Source organism: Schistocerca serialis, chromosome 7 (genome assembly GCF_023864345.2).
Source record: "Schistocerca serialis cubense isolate TAMUIC-IGC-003099 chromosome 7, iqSchSeri2.2, whole genome shotgun sequence".
NCBI classification, from domain to species: Eukaryota; Metazoa; Arthropoda; class Insecta; order Orthoptera; family Acrididae; genus Schistocerca; species Schistocerca serialis.
The window spans coordinates 312,940,693-312,959,127 of record NC_064644.1 but is presented as its reverse complement, the minus strand read 5'-3'; the positions used below and the strand labels follow the sequence as shown (position 1 = coordinate 312,959,127).

Genomic DNA, 18,435 nt, shown 5'->3' with positions numbered 1-18,435 from the left:
ACATCTTGGAGTTAGATGCCTCACCACTGGACCTAGGCAGCCCTTCCACTTCCCCTTGCTCTGCAAGTGCCTCACAACCTGGTATTAGGATAGGAGTAAATCAAAACCGTGCTACTAAAATGGCTCCTATACTCCAGAGGAATACTGCTGTTCAGATTGTGGCCCACGTTACTGTCACAGTGTGCTGTGTGTACTTGCCACCCAATGAGCATGTTTACAGTGAGACCCCTCACAGATCATCTTGATGAACTACCCCTTTCTCCTTTTATGGTACTTTTAGTGTGCACAGTATTCTATGGTGATGTAACACCACTTGCCCCAGAGGTAATACACTTGAGAATCTGACATGAACTACAGACATCATATGGATGAACATGGGTCAAACTACACATTTTAGCACTGCTACTGCGTCATCTATGGCCATAGACCTCTCCTTCTGCTTGCCTGCCCTTCTAGACACTGCTCAATGGGGAGTGGATGACAAACTTCGTGGTATCAACCACTACTTTATCTGGAGCCATCTGCCAGAAGAAGCCAATTTCTGTTTTTGGTCAGTGTGAAGACATCCAGAACTTGGTGGACCACATTACAGCTACAGTCACCACACTGCTGGTGTAACCATCCTAGAGTAAAATGGAACACGTAGGAGGTAGCCTGCTCCTTGGAGGAGTGATGAGGTGTCATGCTGCAATAAGGGACAGGAGGGCAGCTATGCAAAGTTTTGATCATAGCCCTACTGATGATAACCTTCCGATCTTTCAGATGGCGGGACCAAAGGTGAGGAGAATAATTGGAGAGAGTAAGCAAAGACCTTAGCAAGAGTTCCTGAACTCAAGAATCACAGTTCCTGAACTCTATCAGTAGGTCTACATTCCCAAGTAAAGTATGGCAAGCCATTGGGAGGGTCTCAGTGTGGAACGAACGACTACCAGTAGCTGCTTTATGGTAGTAGGGATGTCTCCTAACATTGCTGAGAGACACTTCTCAGACAATGGCTGAATCTTACATGACCATCATGGCTGATTCTAGCCAGAATACAGTTCTCTGTCATTCTACATCTACATCTACATTGATACTCCGCAAGCCACCCAACGGTGTGTGGCGGAGGGCACTTTACGTGCCACTGTCATTACCTCCCTTTCCTGTTCCAGTCGCGTATGGTTCGCGGGAAGAACGACTGTCTGAAAGCCTCCGTGCGCGCTCTAATCTCTCTAATTTTACATTCGTGATCTCCTCGGGAAGTATAAGTAGGGGGAAGCAATATATTCGATACCTCATCCAGAAACGAACCCTCTCGAAACCTGGCGAGCAAGCTACACCGCGATGCAGAGCGCCTCTCTTGCAGAGTCTGCCACTTGAGTTTATTAAACATCTCCGTAACGCTATCACGGTTACCAAATAACCCAGTGACGAAACGCGCCGCTCTTCTTTGGATCTTCTCTATCTCCTCCGTCAACCCGACCTGGTACGGATCCCACACTGATGAGCAACACTCAAGTATAGGTCGAACGAGTGTTTTGTAAGCCACCTCCTTTGTTGATGGACTACATTTTCTAAGCACTCTCCCAATGAATCTCAACCTGGTACCCGCCTTACCAACAATTAGTTTTATATGATCATTCCACTTCAAATCGTTCCGTACGCATACTCCCAGATATTTTACAGAAGTAACTGCTACCAGTGTTTGTTCCGCTATCATATAATCATAGCAGAGACAGGAGAGAAATGGTTTTGATTTCTGTTCCATCAACTTTGAAGAATTCAATCATTTACTCTCTGTGGGAGTTTGATTCTGCGGTTTTAGTAGCTTGTGATACAGTGTCTGGTCACAACCTATGGCTTCTCTAAACCAGGTCCCTAGTAAGTGGCTCCCCGTGTGGGTACAGGAGGTATCGTTTCACGCTCGATAACCTGACCCTGCTTGAAGCAGCAGTTCTACAAGCTTCCTTCCATAAGCAACACCTCTTTGGTGTCTTTTTTGATGTGAAAGACACCTACAATACTGTCTGGTAGCACAATATTTTGTTGCAGCTCTATTGGTGAGGGTTCTGTGGACATCTACTCACTTCCACATGGTTCTTCCTCTCAGACAGGTATTTTTGATACAAGGTTGGGAATGTCCTGTCTGACTATTTTAAGGGTCATTCCATGTCAATACAACCAATTTGAGAAAATGTTCCAGCTGACAGTCTCAGATTTGGCTGAAATTTAGCACACCAATGCTACCAAGTGTGGAACACTCATGTACAAAATTTTAAGTTCCCTTGCCAATTAGTTCCAGAATTATGGCTTGTGAAAGAAGGTGGCGTGACTCGGAAATTGCAACCTGCATCTGGCAATCTATGTTCAGACCCAACTTCAGGTCTTAATAACTTTGGAACTATTCCACACAGTCCAGTGAAATTTTTACAACCCAGTAACATCCACTTAGAGAACACACTTTATGAATCAAAACACCAACAACATATTTCTGAGGGAAAATAAAAAATTCCAAAATGTGATTTAGAAACTGTAATACGTTGAAACTTACATATTGTAGGTGCCCCCTATGCCAAATACAATTCACTCAAAAATTGTATAAATTTTTTTTTTTGGTAAGCTTAATGTGGCCTAAACACACACAGAACTCATGTTGCCTATATCAGTCACAAAAGCTGAGTTACATGGACACAAAAATTTGAAAAATTACATGAAGAACATGGATTTTCAAAGTGTGGTAACACAAATGAGAATGATATCCAAGCCAAATTTCAAACACTGCATAAGTAGACCATAATATAATATGTGGCAAAATTTCAACTTGTTATTGCAAGGCATTTGCGTACAATAAAAGTTGACAGAGATGTATTTGATTATGCTTCTTTTAACATGATTTAGCAAGTAATAGTGATGCAGACAGCTTGTTTCAGATAAAGCTGCAGCAATTGTTGGGAACCATTAGGCAACAGAAAGTTAAACAATGGTAGTTTTCAGGGACAGAATGAGTAATTGTTAGGCAGGAACGACAAAGGAAACAAACAACAATTACAGGTTACTTATGTTTTTAAGATTCTAGTTCAGACTGGTCAGTACTGTTGTGGAAAGTCAGTATGGAGCTAGAAGAGTGTGCTAGTGGTGCAGTATTGGTAGAGCACAAGCATCTGAATGTCATAAATCAACATGTGGAACAAAATGTGGCATTCACCTTGTACTGTATGATCTGGATGAATCGGACCGAAATTTGTTGCTATGGAGATCCGGGATACATCCTGTGGGCACAAGAAGTACAGTTCCAGGAAACTTTAGTGTTTGTTATCATGATATGAAAGTATTCTTTCCTACAAAGAAGTTGTTTTGATCCATTTCGGATTCATAAGAAGACAGTGAAGTGTAGCCTCAGAGAAATTGATATAAAATCGAAATTGAAAGTGTCAGTGCATGGGACTTAACATGAAACCAGGACATAAGTTATGTTCCAGGTGTGTTACACTGCTAAAAATGAAGAATATTCTGATAATTTACATGACAGTGACGAAGAGTATCAGCCACCTACAACCTCAGTGGATGAGCAATTAAATACTTCAGTGACTGCTCTTGGTTTGTCTTCCATGAAGACACACAAAGTTGGGAAAAGAGACAGGTGCAGCTATGGTAGAAGAAAACTACAAGAAGCTCAAATGGAATTAAAACACAAAATAGCTGACACACTAATGATGGAAGAGGAAGAACTATCTGCTCCAAAGGAACAGAAATCATGCCAGAAATGCTCTGGTTTGGACAAAATTGTGCATGATTTGAAAGAAAAATGTGCCATATCCACACGCCAGAAAAAAGTAGCTATTCTTACCCTTTCACCTTCCAGCTGGTCTATTGATTATACTGCAAAAGAATTCAGTGTTTCTACACATATGTTAAAGCAAGCTAGGAAAATAAAAGCAAAGCAACCCAAGGAGTGCTTCCACAACTTCAGCAGGCTCAGGGTAAGTAATTGAGTTCAGAAATAAAGGTGCTAGTGTCGAAGTTTTGTGGAAATAATGACTATAGCCGAATAGTGCCTGGAAAAAAAAGAGTATGCAACGGTGAAAACGGGAAATGTACGTGTACAGATGCAAAAAAGACTGTTGCTATGCAACATATCAGAACCATATGTAGAATTCAAGGAAAAGTATCCCAATACCAAAGTAGGTTTATCATCTTTTTTCAATCTTCGGCCAAAATGGGTTGTGTCTGTAAGTGCAAGGGGCACACACAATGTTTGCGTATGTGAGACCCATCAAAATGCTAAGCTGATGTTTGCTGCTATAAATGATTCTGGTCTGGATTAAAAAGGTGCAATGAAGCTGCTAGTGTGTGACATCAGTTCCTACCAGTGCATGATACACAGGTGTGAAAAGTGTCCTGGTAAGGCAAATCTTGCAGAACACATAAATAACAAACTGTATGGTGAACTCCTTATGGATGACAACGAACTTGTTGTTTTATAAACAATGGACACACATGGATCGCACAAGTCTTGAAACAAAGCAAAATACAGTGGAAGATTTTGTTAAAATGTGTTGTCAAAAAATGGACAAACTGACCACGCACAGCTTCACAGCAACAGCACAGTCGGCGTATCTCCAGTCTTGTAAGGATAATTTGAAACAAGATGAAATTATAGTAAAACTAGACTTTTCTGAAAATTATGCATTTATAGTTTAAGATGCTATCCAAGGATATCATTGGGACAACAGTCAAGCAACTCTCCAGCCAGAATGAGATTTTCACTCAGCAGCGGAGTGTGCGCTGATATGAAACTTCCTGGCAGATTAAAACTGTGTGCCCAACTGAGACTCGAACTCGGGACTTTTGCCTTTATACCCTTTTTGAGAGAATTATATTTGGCATAGAGGGCACCTACAATAAGTACCTTTTAACATATTACATTTTTTTAATCACATTTTGGAATTTTTTATTTTCTTCAGAAATATGTTGTTGGTGTTTCGATTCATGGAGTGTGTTCTTTAAATGGATGTTACTGGGTTGTAAAAATTTCACTGGACTGTGCAGAATAGTTCCAAAGTTATTAAGACCTGAAGTTGGATCTGAAGATAGATTGCTAGACGTGGGCTGTAATTTCCGGGTCACCCCACCTTCTTTCACAAGTCATATTTCTGGAACTAATTGGCAGGGGAAACTAATACTTTGTACACGAGTGTTTCACACATGGTAGAATTAGTGTACTGAATTTCAGTCATATCTGAGACTATGAGCCGGAGCCCCTGGTTGAACTGACATGGAATGACCTTTAAGCATGAGAATGGTGCCCTTCAAGGGAATGTTGTTAGTGTCATGGCATTCACCATTGCAATCAGCATTATTCTGTCCACAGTCCAGCATTCTATACTGTCTTCCTTCTTTGTGGATGTCTTCTCCATCTTTTGTGTGTTCCCCAGCCTTGCAACAGCAATGGCATTTGACGATCAAGCAGTTGGAGAAATGGTCTAACACCACAGGTTTAAATTCATTTTGGAGAAAACTCTTTTTATTGATTGTAATCACTCCTGCTCTCTCTTTTTCATTTGCCTTCTTTAAAACTGGGATTTACTATGCTCACTTGTAGGAAAACATGTGAAATATCTGGACCTCACTCTTGATGAGAGGCTCACGTGGCTGCCACACCTTAAATAATTAAAATTATGATGCTTCAAGACTTTAAACATCCTTAAATGCATCACTTGTAGGTCTTGAGGAGCCGACAGGACACATCTACTCCAACTTTATGAGGCAGCTCCAGATAGGAATATCAACACTGTAGGAAAAGACAGACAGCTACTTACCGTAAAGAAGTTAGGTGAATAAATTATGCGAATGAAATGTTAAGAATTCATCATATTTTTCTATATTTGGACCCAGAACTCTGCCGAAGATCTCTAATGTGAGATAGGCTAATTAGAATTAAATATGATGCACAATGATCCGCATACCTGTCAGTTACTAATCGGGTGCCCGTACAGTTTTAACACAATAAACAGATTGATATGGGTTTGTAATGAAACTGTTATTAGTTTTTCTGGTGCACCTGCATAATTCTAACACAGCAGAAAGTAACATTAAGTGTGTTTATCATGGTTGGAAAATGTATCTTAAATAGGCTGGTCTCTATTGTTTAGAAAGAACAAATGCATAAAAAATAACAGGGCCTCTTTATTACAGCAGTTATATTGTAAACAGTAATATTTGCTGAATTCCTGATATGAGCTATTAAGGTCTTTTTATTAAAATTTCTAAACTTACATGATATAATTTTCGTGTGTAAGTACTTATAGATGTAAACTGCACACACCAAACATGTAGCTGGAGCTGCCTATGCTGCATTTCTAAGCGAATAATGGAAAAACTCCACTGATGTCTCTCTAGTCACTATGACGGATTCTTGAAGTGTGTCTGCCACTGGCAATGTCATTGTTGTCATTTAACGAAATTTACATTTCCTCTCATTGAATTTTCCAAAAGATTTTCATTCTGCCACGCTCTTTTTCATGATGCTCTGCGTAATTTTGACATTTCCTTCCAGTCTTCAATGGTGACATTCATGACAGCTTCTTTTGTGGATGCTTCAACTGCAGATAGGGTAAATTTATTATTATTCCTGGCAACGTAACCTTTAACTTGGGCCCATATTAACTCTATTTTATTGAAGTGACAGTGGCAAGGTTGTAGCCTAACAACCGTATGTCCATGTTCTTTTGACAGTTCGTCGATTTCATATAGGGGGAACAATATCTTATGGAGAAATATTTTTTCCTTAATTTCCATCTTTTTGAGGTCATCACTTGCATCAACGTTATGATGTGAAACAAATCAATCATTTCCTACTTTCAGTTTGTCATGGTAGGTGCCTTTAAACAACAACTGAATGGTAAGGAGCATTGTCTAGAACAATTGTTAACAGTTTTCCAAGATTTGGTTCTAGTGAATCTTTGAACCACTTTGCAAATGTAACATGGTTTATGTCTTCATGATAATGTCCTGCTTTCTTTGATTCAGAAAGCGGGAGACTGTTTGTTGCTTTGTCATCTGTCCAGCCCTGCTTGACAACGTGACCAGAATTGACTCACATTTCATCAAGTCACATCACTTTGTCAATGTTTGTGCTACATATGTCCCTTAAAAAATTGTAATTGCCATGCAGATATATCCTCCCTCTCCATCAACAGGTCACAGTCACAGAAAAGTCCATAGTGAAAGCCAAGGGTGCTAACTGTGGACAAGATGCAGGTGCCTAAAAAAAGTCCTGCTTCTTTAAGTGTGACCAACAACTTCTTGAGTGCTGGATTTTCCTTCCTGCAATAATAATTACAAACATGACAACAAATTGCATCCTCTGCAAATGAATTGATATTGGTAATTTGTTTATCCAGACAATGTTTTTTTGCAGGGGTGTTAAGTTTTGATGGTTCTTCAGGTTCCTTTTCTTTGTCGAACATTTCCTTCCCAATCATCAAATCAGTTTATATTCAAAGCTTCAGCAGTTCTGTTGATCCCTTTGATAATGGAGAGCAGCAGGCCTTCATTATGTTTTTCATTCTCAAAGCAGGCACATAACGCACAAACCATTTATCTTGACTGCATTCGTATGGAAATTTCCTTGACAAGAGAGTGTTGGTAAACTTTTCCATTTATAACTTTCGACAAACTTTCAAGTGACATCGTTCAGTACCACATAATGAATAACAGAAACAATGAATAAAAGAATAACTATACAACTGTATAAATGAACACACAAAAAGTCACAGGGTTCAGCAGTAACACAAGGCACCAAGCTGGATGCAAGCAGGAACTGTTGTATGGGGTAAAGGTTTGGCAACTTTGGGGATTTGATGCAGCTGTAGGCCCTAACACTTTCATTGCCGCTGTCAGTCCTAAAGTAAGGATGAGAAGTGCATGGATAAAATGAGAGGAGAGAAGTTGTCATTAGTAACATCTGTTGCCTGGCACTGAGATGAAATGAAATCATGTTAATTTGTCTCTAGATACAGCACCACCTTGTTACACACAGTTTCCTTCTGCAGTGAGAGGGACCCTCAGTTGTACAGTGCCTGTGATGTACAAATATTTATATCCAACTTTTGGAAGAATAACATACCAGTTTACTAATCAGAGGACAAATCATAATTTGAGTGAAGGTTTGCCCTGTGTTTTAAGTGATAATACTGAAAATACAAAGTGGCTATTACACTTTTGCTTCTCTACCCAGCTCATCGTAAAGGTGTTTTAATGGAGCAACTAGTTTGTTCCACAAGATCATGGCTTGAGAAAAGTTTTAGAATTATTTTTGTTGCCCTTGATACATTTTTGCTCAGGTTTATTGCACTTATTCTTTTTAAGAATTTTTTATTTTAGTATTACTTATTACAGTGACATCTTCACTTTGTGTTCGGTTAAGAGTTTACCTCACCATTATGGAATTGTCACTAGGTGCATTATCATAATGAAGCATCCAGATATCAACAGTACCTTTTCAATTGCTGTACATACTAATCCTGAATTTGAACCTTTCCGTAAAAATAACTGTTATTGTTTGTCCAGTTATACAACTCCTCGTGGACCACACCTTATGCATCAAATGATCCACTCTGCTTTTTGGTTCTGAATTTTATATGGAAGTATAAACTTTTACATCTACTCTTTGCTGTGCAATCCACCTTGCGGTATTTGGTGGAGGGCACTTTGTGTATCACTGTCACTCCCTCCCCCCAATCCCATTCCTGTTTCAGTTGCAAATAGGTCACATGAGAAGAATGATTGCCGGGAAGCCTCTCTGTGGGCTCAGATCTCTCTGATTTCATCTTCATGGTCTTTTCGCGAGATACACACAGGAAGAAGCAATATATTTGTTGACTCTTCTAGGAACCTACGGTCTCCAAACTTTAACAATAAACCACCCCATTATACAGAATGCCTCTCTTGCAATGTCTGCCACTGGAGTTGGTTGATCATTTCTGTGACACTGTTGTGTTTACTAAAAGAATCTGTAATGAAATATGCAGTTTTCTTTGGATCTTCTCTATTTCCTCTATCAGTCTCATCATCACTAATTATCACACTATCCAAAATATTTTGATTATTCAAAACAATCCCTACACTTTAACACAAATTGTCAAATGATTTTCCTTCTGTTTGATTAAAACATTTGGCAAAACTTCAGTGCACTTTCTGCAATTATAAATCATCAGCAGCAATTGAGTGCACAAAGGATTTCCTTAAATTTTAATTCCTTTGCCTTCAGACTGGCACTTAACTGGCCATCAAAGCTCAAATGTTTCTGCACTTTGGCATATTTTTATAGAGAGAGGTTGATGTTAGGTGACGTAGTTTAGTTACTTAAAAATGCCATGAATCATAATTCGATCCCCCACAGCAGTGTGAAGCAAGTCAGTTTTACAATTACAACAAACTTTGTCAGTGAAAAATGTGGCAACTTCCTTGGCATTCACATGATTTCCTTAAGCTACTTTTTTGAGCAACCATTAAACACCCTTCCACTTTAGGTGTGGTCTACACAGTCTGCAGGACCAGAGGCCACTGAGCAGGATCTACTGGCAGATTGACATCCTTTACTCCAACTCTTCCCATTAGTTGGGGGAAAAAAAAAACAAAAAAAAAAAAAAAACAGCCGTAATACATGTACAACATATGCTGTACATCTGACATAATGGTCATGAGCCTAAAATGAGGTAAATTTGAGCTTATGTGGACTGGTTCTGACAATGTTTTCTGCTGCATACTGTCCATAAATATTATTAGTACCCTTATCCACAAATGGAATAAGGGGATGGGAAGATAACTTTGGTACACTACATACAGTGTGACATACATTGCATAATGGCTCACAGAGTGTAGGAATAGGTGTAGGTAATAAACTTTGGTAACAGTTTGATAAGTTTGCATGTTTTGCAAGTTAGCTGAATTTATAATATGTAGATAAACATTTGCTTTTTACCATACAAGAAATGCTCAACATTATTGTGACTTGTGTCTATTTAAATGTATGTAGTTTGTTGCAGTTTTTTTTACAGCTTACATATGTATTCATAAATTATTGTAACCCTACATTTGTTTGAACTCAAATTTAATTGTCTTTTATAAGAATTATTTGTTAACGGAGAAAAATATGGTAGGCAAGTTCTGGCAGAATGTAAATACTTCAGGAGTAAAGACGACCTGCCAACAAATAACAGAAGCCTTGGGGCATTGATAGGCAGACACAAAATAGAGAAACGACTTCCTAGCATTCAGGAGTCAGGAAGAGGAGCTTGGGGGAAGAGGAACTTGGGGGGTGGGGGGTATAAGTGCCGTGGATTGAGGCAGCAGATTTGCTGGCTAGGGATGCAGGAAGGAGGGTTGGCAGGTGCACAGGCAGGTGCTTGGAACCAGGTGCCATAGGCAGTGGGATGCGGTGCATGACAAAGGTAATGTGTGTTGGAAGGGGATGGCAGGAGAAAGGAGGGGTAGAAGGTGTGAGGCTAGTGCCTGGTTTCAACCTTTGTTCATTTAGTGCCCCCACATCCGAACCCAACAGTTTCCCTTGTTCTGTCCTCTCACCTGTCCCTAATCCACGGCACCTTCATCGTGTCTGTACCACATCGACACCAGTACCCATGTATCACATACCTAGCCCAAGCACCTGCCACCCGTACCTCTCACACTCCTAGACAGCAAACCTGCTGCCTCCCTCCAAGCAGCTAGCAGGACGCCTCTTCCAGCCTCCCACCTGACACAATCCCCCAACCCACCCTAGCCCACATGCCGAAATGCAGTCCCGACATTGGGTGTTCAGCCGGCATAGTGTAGGAGGATAGGGGTGTGTGGTGGTGGGGGGGGGGGGGGGGGGGGGGGGGGTGTTGATTGTGAAAACTAGCAAGTTTTCTATCTCATTTGTGTGTGCCTGTTGATGGCTCAACGTTTCTGCTGTTTGGTAAGGGTCTCCTTTACTCCCAAGGTATTTACATTCAGGAAGAAGAAAAAATATACATAAGAAATGAGAAGTGTTGGAACTTCAACATTTACCCCTCATGAGGTTAAAAGTACACGATTTATTATCCTAGTAACCTTTGGTGAATAGTAAAGTATTTCTTGTTATCGTGCATTACATAACAGACCATACCATAAAGGACAAGACTGACAGCTATTGAGCTATCCCAGAAAAGTCCATAGAGTATGAGGTTGCACACTTGATAGAATCATATTAGCCAGAACTGAATTTTGAGCTAGCTTAAATTCACATAGATGTTCACTAGTGATAATGAAAACAAAAGACACTCAGAGTGTTGTGTGTGTTTGAAGGAGGCAGACATGCAGGCACTCTAACTTGATGGATGCATTTTATTAAAAACACACAATGAAACATAACACCTTTTTGCATTTCTGGAACAAGCAGTTAACATGGGGTTTGCTCAAGCAGCACTGACAGTTTGTAAACTGGTTCATCTGTGCATGCATGGCTTGAAACAGTTTGGGATTTTTGTGGTGCATGAAGGCTCGGTCTATGTTGTATATTGTGAGGAGTACTTCACTTGACTGAGAGTTGTTGATTGTTTGTATGCAGAAGCAGCAGAACAATTAATAAGGAACATTTTCATTATGGATGCTAACAGTCGTGTGACCGTTATTATCCAATAAGAACTGCATTAACTACAGTGTAAAAATGCTTATGTGATACTTTTAGGGGGTTTACTTACTTTATTTAACCCTCTCTCATGCGAGACATAACAATATTTCACAACAGAAAGCTCACAGTTTGCCCCAGGATGCCATATGTTTGACAACTCCAGCTAGATGAGCACTTGAAAATGGCAGTGTAAGCCGAAACAATCAGGCTTGTTGTGCAGAAATATCTAGAGACAGTCAGATAACATAATGTTGCAAATTTGTGAAATATGGGTGAAATATTTGTTTCCTCTTTGCATTGTAGTATGCAAAGTATAATGCATTCAGATTGTGGCTTGATTCTCTCCTTCAGTGACTGCAAAAATGCACTTATAAATGACAACTTGTCACTCCTCATTTATGGGAAATTGATGTGACATAAAGTAAAGTCAATTTTGTCCATGCAATTTTTTTTACTAGCAATGTTTAAATTATTCTAGTTTTACGTAGTTAACTTGTTAGTTAGCTTGTTCGTTCGTTGCGTGTTACGTGGGACATAATTGAACTGCAAAATCTTACTGTGATGTGGAATGAATTAGTTCCGGTGTACCTTCTCAGTAAAAAATGGCAACATGATGACTGTGTACATTATTGTTTTAAGATATTTTTTCAGTAATTTATACCTCAATTTGCTCTCTCTCTCCCTCTCTCTCTCTCTCTTTCTCTTGTCAATGGCAACTTTATAATTTCAGGTGACATTGTGCTAAAGAAAGTGTGGGACTAGTGGGGAGCCATGTGGATGAATGAGGCTTGTTGTTTGGAGCAGTTTGAAACCTTAGAGTATTTCAAACAAGTGCCAACTGTTCATGAGTTTTGAGAAATCCTTGTCAAACATCTTATGTTTATCTGGAACATCGGTAGTAATCAGTGTCACAGCTCGAATGCTGTTTTTGCAGTGTGCATGCATGTGATTCTTTTGGACTCTGCTTGAACAAATCCATATTGAACTAGAATGGAGTGGAACACTAATGAGAAATATGTGGAACTGGAAGTGACAAATGTAATTTTTTCGTGGCTGAGTCAGCAGAGCACTGTGCAAAGGAAAAGACACAGCTGTTCTACTGGCTTAACTGATTTATGGCTGCCTTATTTATTTAATGTGTAATAATGAAAGATCCAAAGATGGAGATAGTTTGCGTTCTGGAAGCTATTCATTGTTAGCTTCTCTGTCAATTGTTCTTTTTTAAATTTATTCATGTGATATTTGTGAATATTGATTTGTGTTTCATGGCAAATCTTTAAATGGGGAGGGAGGGTGAAAAATTATTTATTATTTTAATTGTGATGTGTCAGTGATACTCGGTAATTTTTATTTGTGTCTTTCTTTTTTGTCATGCACAGTTGTTTCACCTACTACGCTGTCTCCAACCAACACTCTGCCATCATCAAGCACAACAACAGTATGTTGTCCTCTGTCTCCACCAGCAGCTGTGACGCAACCTAGTGTAAGCCAGAAATCACCTCCAATACAGCCACCATCACCACCACAGACACAGACACAGACACAGCCACAGCCGCAGCCACAGCCACAACCACAACCACAACCACAACCACAATCACAGTCCCAGCAGAGACAGCAGCCACAAGTTCAGCCCTTACCAGTACCTTCACCTGTACCTGTCCCTGCACCAGCTGCCTGTTGGGGAGAAAGCAAAGCCACATTTAGTGATGTTGTGGCACGCAATGAGAGTCCTCTGTACTCAAGCATCGTAGCACCGAGGAAGCATAATGAAGCAGCTGTTAGTTCATCCACAGCATCACCTGAAGACAGAAAAGGCTCACCACCAGTTTGTGAGGCTCAAGTTAATCCAGAAGCAGGAGGCATCACAAGCAGCAGTTCTGGCAGCGGTTCCAGTTTAGGTGAGTCTAGTAACGAAGAAGGAAGTAGAATGAGCATTATTACATTGATTAACTTTCTTAAAATTTTGATCATTTTATATAAAGAGATATTAATGCAAAATATAATCTTTCTGTTCTTGCATGGTCTGTCTTCGTGATTGTGTTTAGTTTTTTCTGTTGGTTTATTTATAATTTTCATGTATCAATTTTATTTTTTTATTTTTATTTATTTTTTTTTTCCATCACTTGGATGTCATTTTATTATCAAATGTTTTGCTAGGTTACTTACATCTGTTGCTGCCAGCCATTACATTTCTGTCCCATTGTTCCCTCTGATAGTGTTTCTTATGTAGTCAGTTTCTTTCTTTGGTGCTGTACACATTCTGGACATCGAAGCACTTCTGTTCAGGGGCACCCACACTGGGGCAAGGGTGTCCCCACTGCCCCCCCCCCCCTCCCCTAACTCTCAGCAAAAGGAAAACATGTAGTGTGGTAAGAAAGTGATTAAAAAGTCAGTATTATGCAGGTTTTTTTAGGAGGGTCAGGACAGGAACTTTTTTATGGCTTCTTACAAGACATTTTTTGTCTTTCAGAATATTAAAAATACTAAAATACTCCATACCCCCAGGTCTAATGCCCTCCACAAACCATTGTATGGGTGCCCTTGCATCAGCTACATGTGGACGCCCACGCATCTACTGCATTTTGTTTCTTATTATTTGCTTTATGGGGTGATGAGCAGGAGTTGGAAATGAATTCTTGATGTCTCCAAAGTTCTTTTTTTGGTTGCATCCTCTTTTGTCCAAAGTTGTCTCTGACAGATTGAAGAAAACACATCAAGTCTCATAATATAAAATTCCTAATGTAGTAACAGAATTTTCTTATTCTCTATGAATGTCATAATGACATGTTACATACATCAAGAATAAAAAGACAAACATTCTCTACAAAATAAACTATTTTAATTAGTAGGAAAGGAAGTAACTTATTTAAGACATTGTTTTCATGCTGAAATGTAACAAACAGTACAGATAATACTATTTAAGCATATTCAGTTTTTGATTGAAGCTTCAGTTGTACATTCTACAAAGCAAATTTTAAATAATTTTCCATGAGCAGTTCATATCGTAAATCAATGTTTTGTTATATGAAGATAAATTATAGATGGTGAACAAATTTATTCACTTTCATAGTACAGTTGTTCAGATCATATAGTCAGCTGGGTACAACACCTAACCTTAATTTCAATATTTCGTATTTTAGCATGGCTGTTGGTCTTCGCCCTTCGAGCAGCCTCGCCATCAACAGAGAGATGTGATATGGCATCATATAAAACTTGGTAATTCAGTTATACTTGTGATAGCCAGATAGTCATTTCTGGGGTAAGAAGTATGTGGTTCTCAAAATTTTAACTTCACAACCTGCAGCAACAGAAAATAACAGTACAAGAGCTTAAAAGAGGTCTTTTTCTTATGTAAAGGCTCCTTATGTTAAATCTTTGTCATTTTAAACAAAGCCCAACGAAATTTGACTACTACGTTTAGTCCACATTATCAGTCTAATGCTGAGCATTTTACAACTATTTGTCAACGTTTCCATCTTGGTACTTCCAAACATAACCCACTCATATGGTATTTATGTTTTTTGTTGATTTCGTGTAGCTTTTTAAATTTTGGTGGTACCAGAGCAAAAATTTTAATATCAATTTGTATGCTATATGGTTGACAGTTGATGAAAATACTGCTATAGTATAGAGCGAGAGTTTGAAATTTAGCAAATCACATAAAATCATAAAAATAATTTAAATTGTAGCTTAAACTGATTGGAAAAGTATATTGATAGGGAAGGTTCTAGTAGATTGCAGCCCATTGATGAGAATTTAACCGAAGGTAACAAATATATTCCATTGTTATCTTTACATTGCATTAGTTTAACAGAATCAGAAATCACCACATACCACTAACAGTTACATGACTGTTTTTCTCTAATTCTCTGTAAAATTTGTCTTTTAATTTTCCCTTTAAAACAAACAAATGAAGCTTCAAGCAAAACTGAATGCATTAGTTTTAAAAATTTTTATGTACCAATTATTTTCTATATTTTTCCTTTAATTTGAACTGGATGGCTAAGAAGATCTATTTCCTGTGTAATTTTTTCAGGACCAGTTGGCTCAAAACCACGTTCTTGCACATGGGATGGTAATAAGGAATTCCAGGCAGTGTCACAGCACCCTAATCAGGAAAAATCAGTCCCATTCTTAGACTCTTTTACTGACCAAGCACAGCAGGTAAGAAAGCCAAAGGAATTTTTTTTTGCCAACACAGTACACAATGAAACCAAAGTGTATAATAATGCAAATGTGATCGATATAAATGAGACATAGTGGAAACTTCCATCTGTTGCAATCTTTACCATTCATAGGCTAATATGAAAAATTATATGCAGACTAAACATGCCCTGGGCACACTGCAGTTCATCTATTTCCCGAATGAATGGCTCCATTCAGTTGTTTATGTTATAACTGGTTAATAACACTTTCTTTCTCTTGAGCAGATATCATTACTTTAATTTTCCTAATGAAATCGGAGATTTTCTGTATGAATTGTCATTTTGACACTCAGAATCAGGCTGACTGTGTGATCTTCAATACTTTCAGAGTGATGACAGTCTTGGTGGGTTGCCTTATACAGACAGCTCATGGGAACAAGACAATACTGTAGCAGCAGTGTTTGAGGATGGCATCTCAGAGGAAGCTTCTCCAAAATCACCTGTTATGAGTGGTTAGTATAGAAGTGTTGCAAGACAATATTTTAAATGAAGTAACCTTTATCGCACAACAAAAAATTTATGTTATGTGATTGCTTAGAAATAACTGAAAAGAAATATGATTTGCTATCTTCACCTTTCAGGCTTGGTTGTTACAGTGGCAGAGTTAACTAACTTGTAATATAAAGAAAGGTCTTACACTAAACCAATCTGTAGTGTTACATTACGGATCATAATGAAGTATGTCACCATTGTGTAATTGAAGTATATAAGACATAAATGCAAAATTTTAAATCAGCTAGAAACCCACTGATTTAGTCATATTGTGCAGAGAAGAAGAAACTGTCATTGGGATGTTTGTATTAGACATAATTATAAAGCTAAGATTAGTCTTTACCTACCATATCATCATTAGCTTTCCTTATTTAAAATGATAAGCATATCATCAACTACCCACCACTCATAAGTCAAGATCAGCTCATGTAAAATTTGTGGGAAAAGAAACAGCATGGAATTTGAGCAGGTTGTAATATGTGCCTTAGATGTACCAGTCCATCAAGTTTGCTGACGATGGCAAATGCCACTTGATTTGATGAATTCATTGTAACAAAGCGTGGAGTTTGCCAGGACTGCCGTGTTATTTAACATACCTTTCGCAAGTTTCAGAGTGGTAAAACATTGTATGTTTCATGTACTGCAGATTTTGTATTGACTGCATCATACAGGCATCTCTTTGAAAAGGGGGAGGGGGGTCAGGAAATAGCCCCAACCTCAAGGTGATCAGTGTGCCGAAGAGCTAAATGAATGGAGTGGCAATGGTCGCAGCATCTGTAGCATTATTTAGGCTGCACATGGCAAGCACCACAGGGAGCGCTCAGCCATTGATGGCAGAGTTTGGGTTTGGCAAAACAGGGGATCCTGAGTTGAGAATTGGTGTGTGCCTCCAGTCCACTATTTTTGCAAACTCCAGCAACGGAACACTTATACAATGTTGTATATCACAGGAATGGTGGTCTTGTCTTAACTGCCTAAATTAAGAGGATGATAGAAATTTATGTATTTATTGTTTTTAAAAAGGGGAGAAATGGCAATGTCTGATGACCTGTGCTGATGTGGTTGATGGCTATTAATGTAAAACAACTGGAAGGGGAAAACCTGTAGTGCACATGCCACACCCTAGGTATGCCGGATTCTTCCTGAGTTGAAATGTATTTCCCTAGTTGCTTTTGGGACAGCTATACAATATCAGCTGTACAATATCAAGTAAAAATATTACCAGCAATTCAAGTGGGCTAACACATAATCCAACAAGAAAAGTTACAAGTTCAGCTCTCCTGGGCACACACTAGTTAAAATGAAGTGAGATAGCAGTGACAGAGCACAGAACGATTGTCAGAATGTGTTTTTCATATTAAAAGAAAGGAGGTGGTACATTAAAAAAGCTTGCACTTTTTTATTTAAAAAGAATGGTGCAAGGGCAGCAAGAAACCTGGAATTCATGAAACACCTACGAAATAGAATTTTACTTGTAGAAACTACCACATTGTACCTAATTACACTGCTACAGAAAGAAAAACAGCAAATAGACTATATAGTTGTGATGGGACTGCACAACACCCTAAATTTTAGAAAATGCATTGTAATTTGCAGGGATATAATAGAAAAAGATCCATAAACAATTCTTCTTCCTTGTTAAGGAAAGAACATGGGAGTTCTGAGGGGACAAAATGGGGTATTTGGAATTTTGCCTCTTGAAAGTAAGTACTGGTCAACCATTCAGCCTCTTTCTAATTTAATGAAGAAGTACCATATTTACCCGATTATAAGACAAGGTCTTTTTCCCCACATTTGTCATTTGAAATATACAGTGTGGTCTTACTCTGACAGATTAAATTACTACTGTTGAGATCAACTTTTTTATGTTGGGTAACAGGTTAGTATAGGGGTAGTCTTACATTCATAGATGAAGCTTTGATGGTTGAGGTCACATGAAGAGATGTTTTGAAGAATTTGGAATTTTTTAACAATGAATTATTGTTAATTATTCTTCTGGATTGATTGAAGAAAGTTGTCACAGAAATAATAATACTTGTTAATTAGCTCTATTAATGAAAATGTAACATTGATTTTACCAAGATACCTATACTACTATGTTAAAAC

General features: G+C 38.6%; 1 protein-coding gene across 2 annotated transcripts in view; it reads left to right on the top strand.

The window, feature by feature from the left end:
* LOC126413333 (transmembrane protein 131) overlaps positions 1 to 18,435 on the top strand; it is a 374,881-nt gene that overhangs the window by 315,943 nt on the left and 40,503 nt on the right. For both annotated transcript variants that reach the window (XM_050083243.1, XM_050083244.1), the window contains exons 21-23: positions 13,012 to 13,530; positions 15,669 to 15,796; positions 16,166 to 16,289. In XM_050083243.1, coding sequence (XP_049939200.1) covers positions 13,012 to 13,530; positions 15,669 to 15,796; positions 16,166 to 16,289 — 771 coding nt within the window. The remainder of the gene's footprint in view (positions 1 to 13,011; positions 13,531 to 15,668; positions 15,797 to 16,165; positions 16,290 to 18,435) is intronic.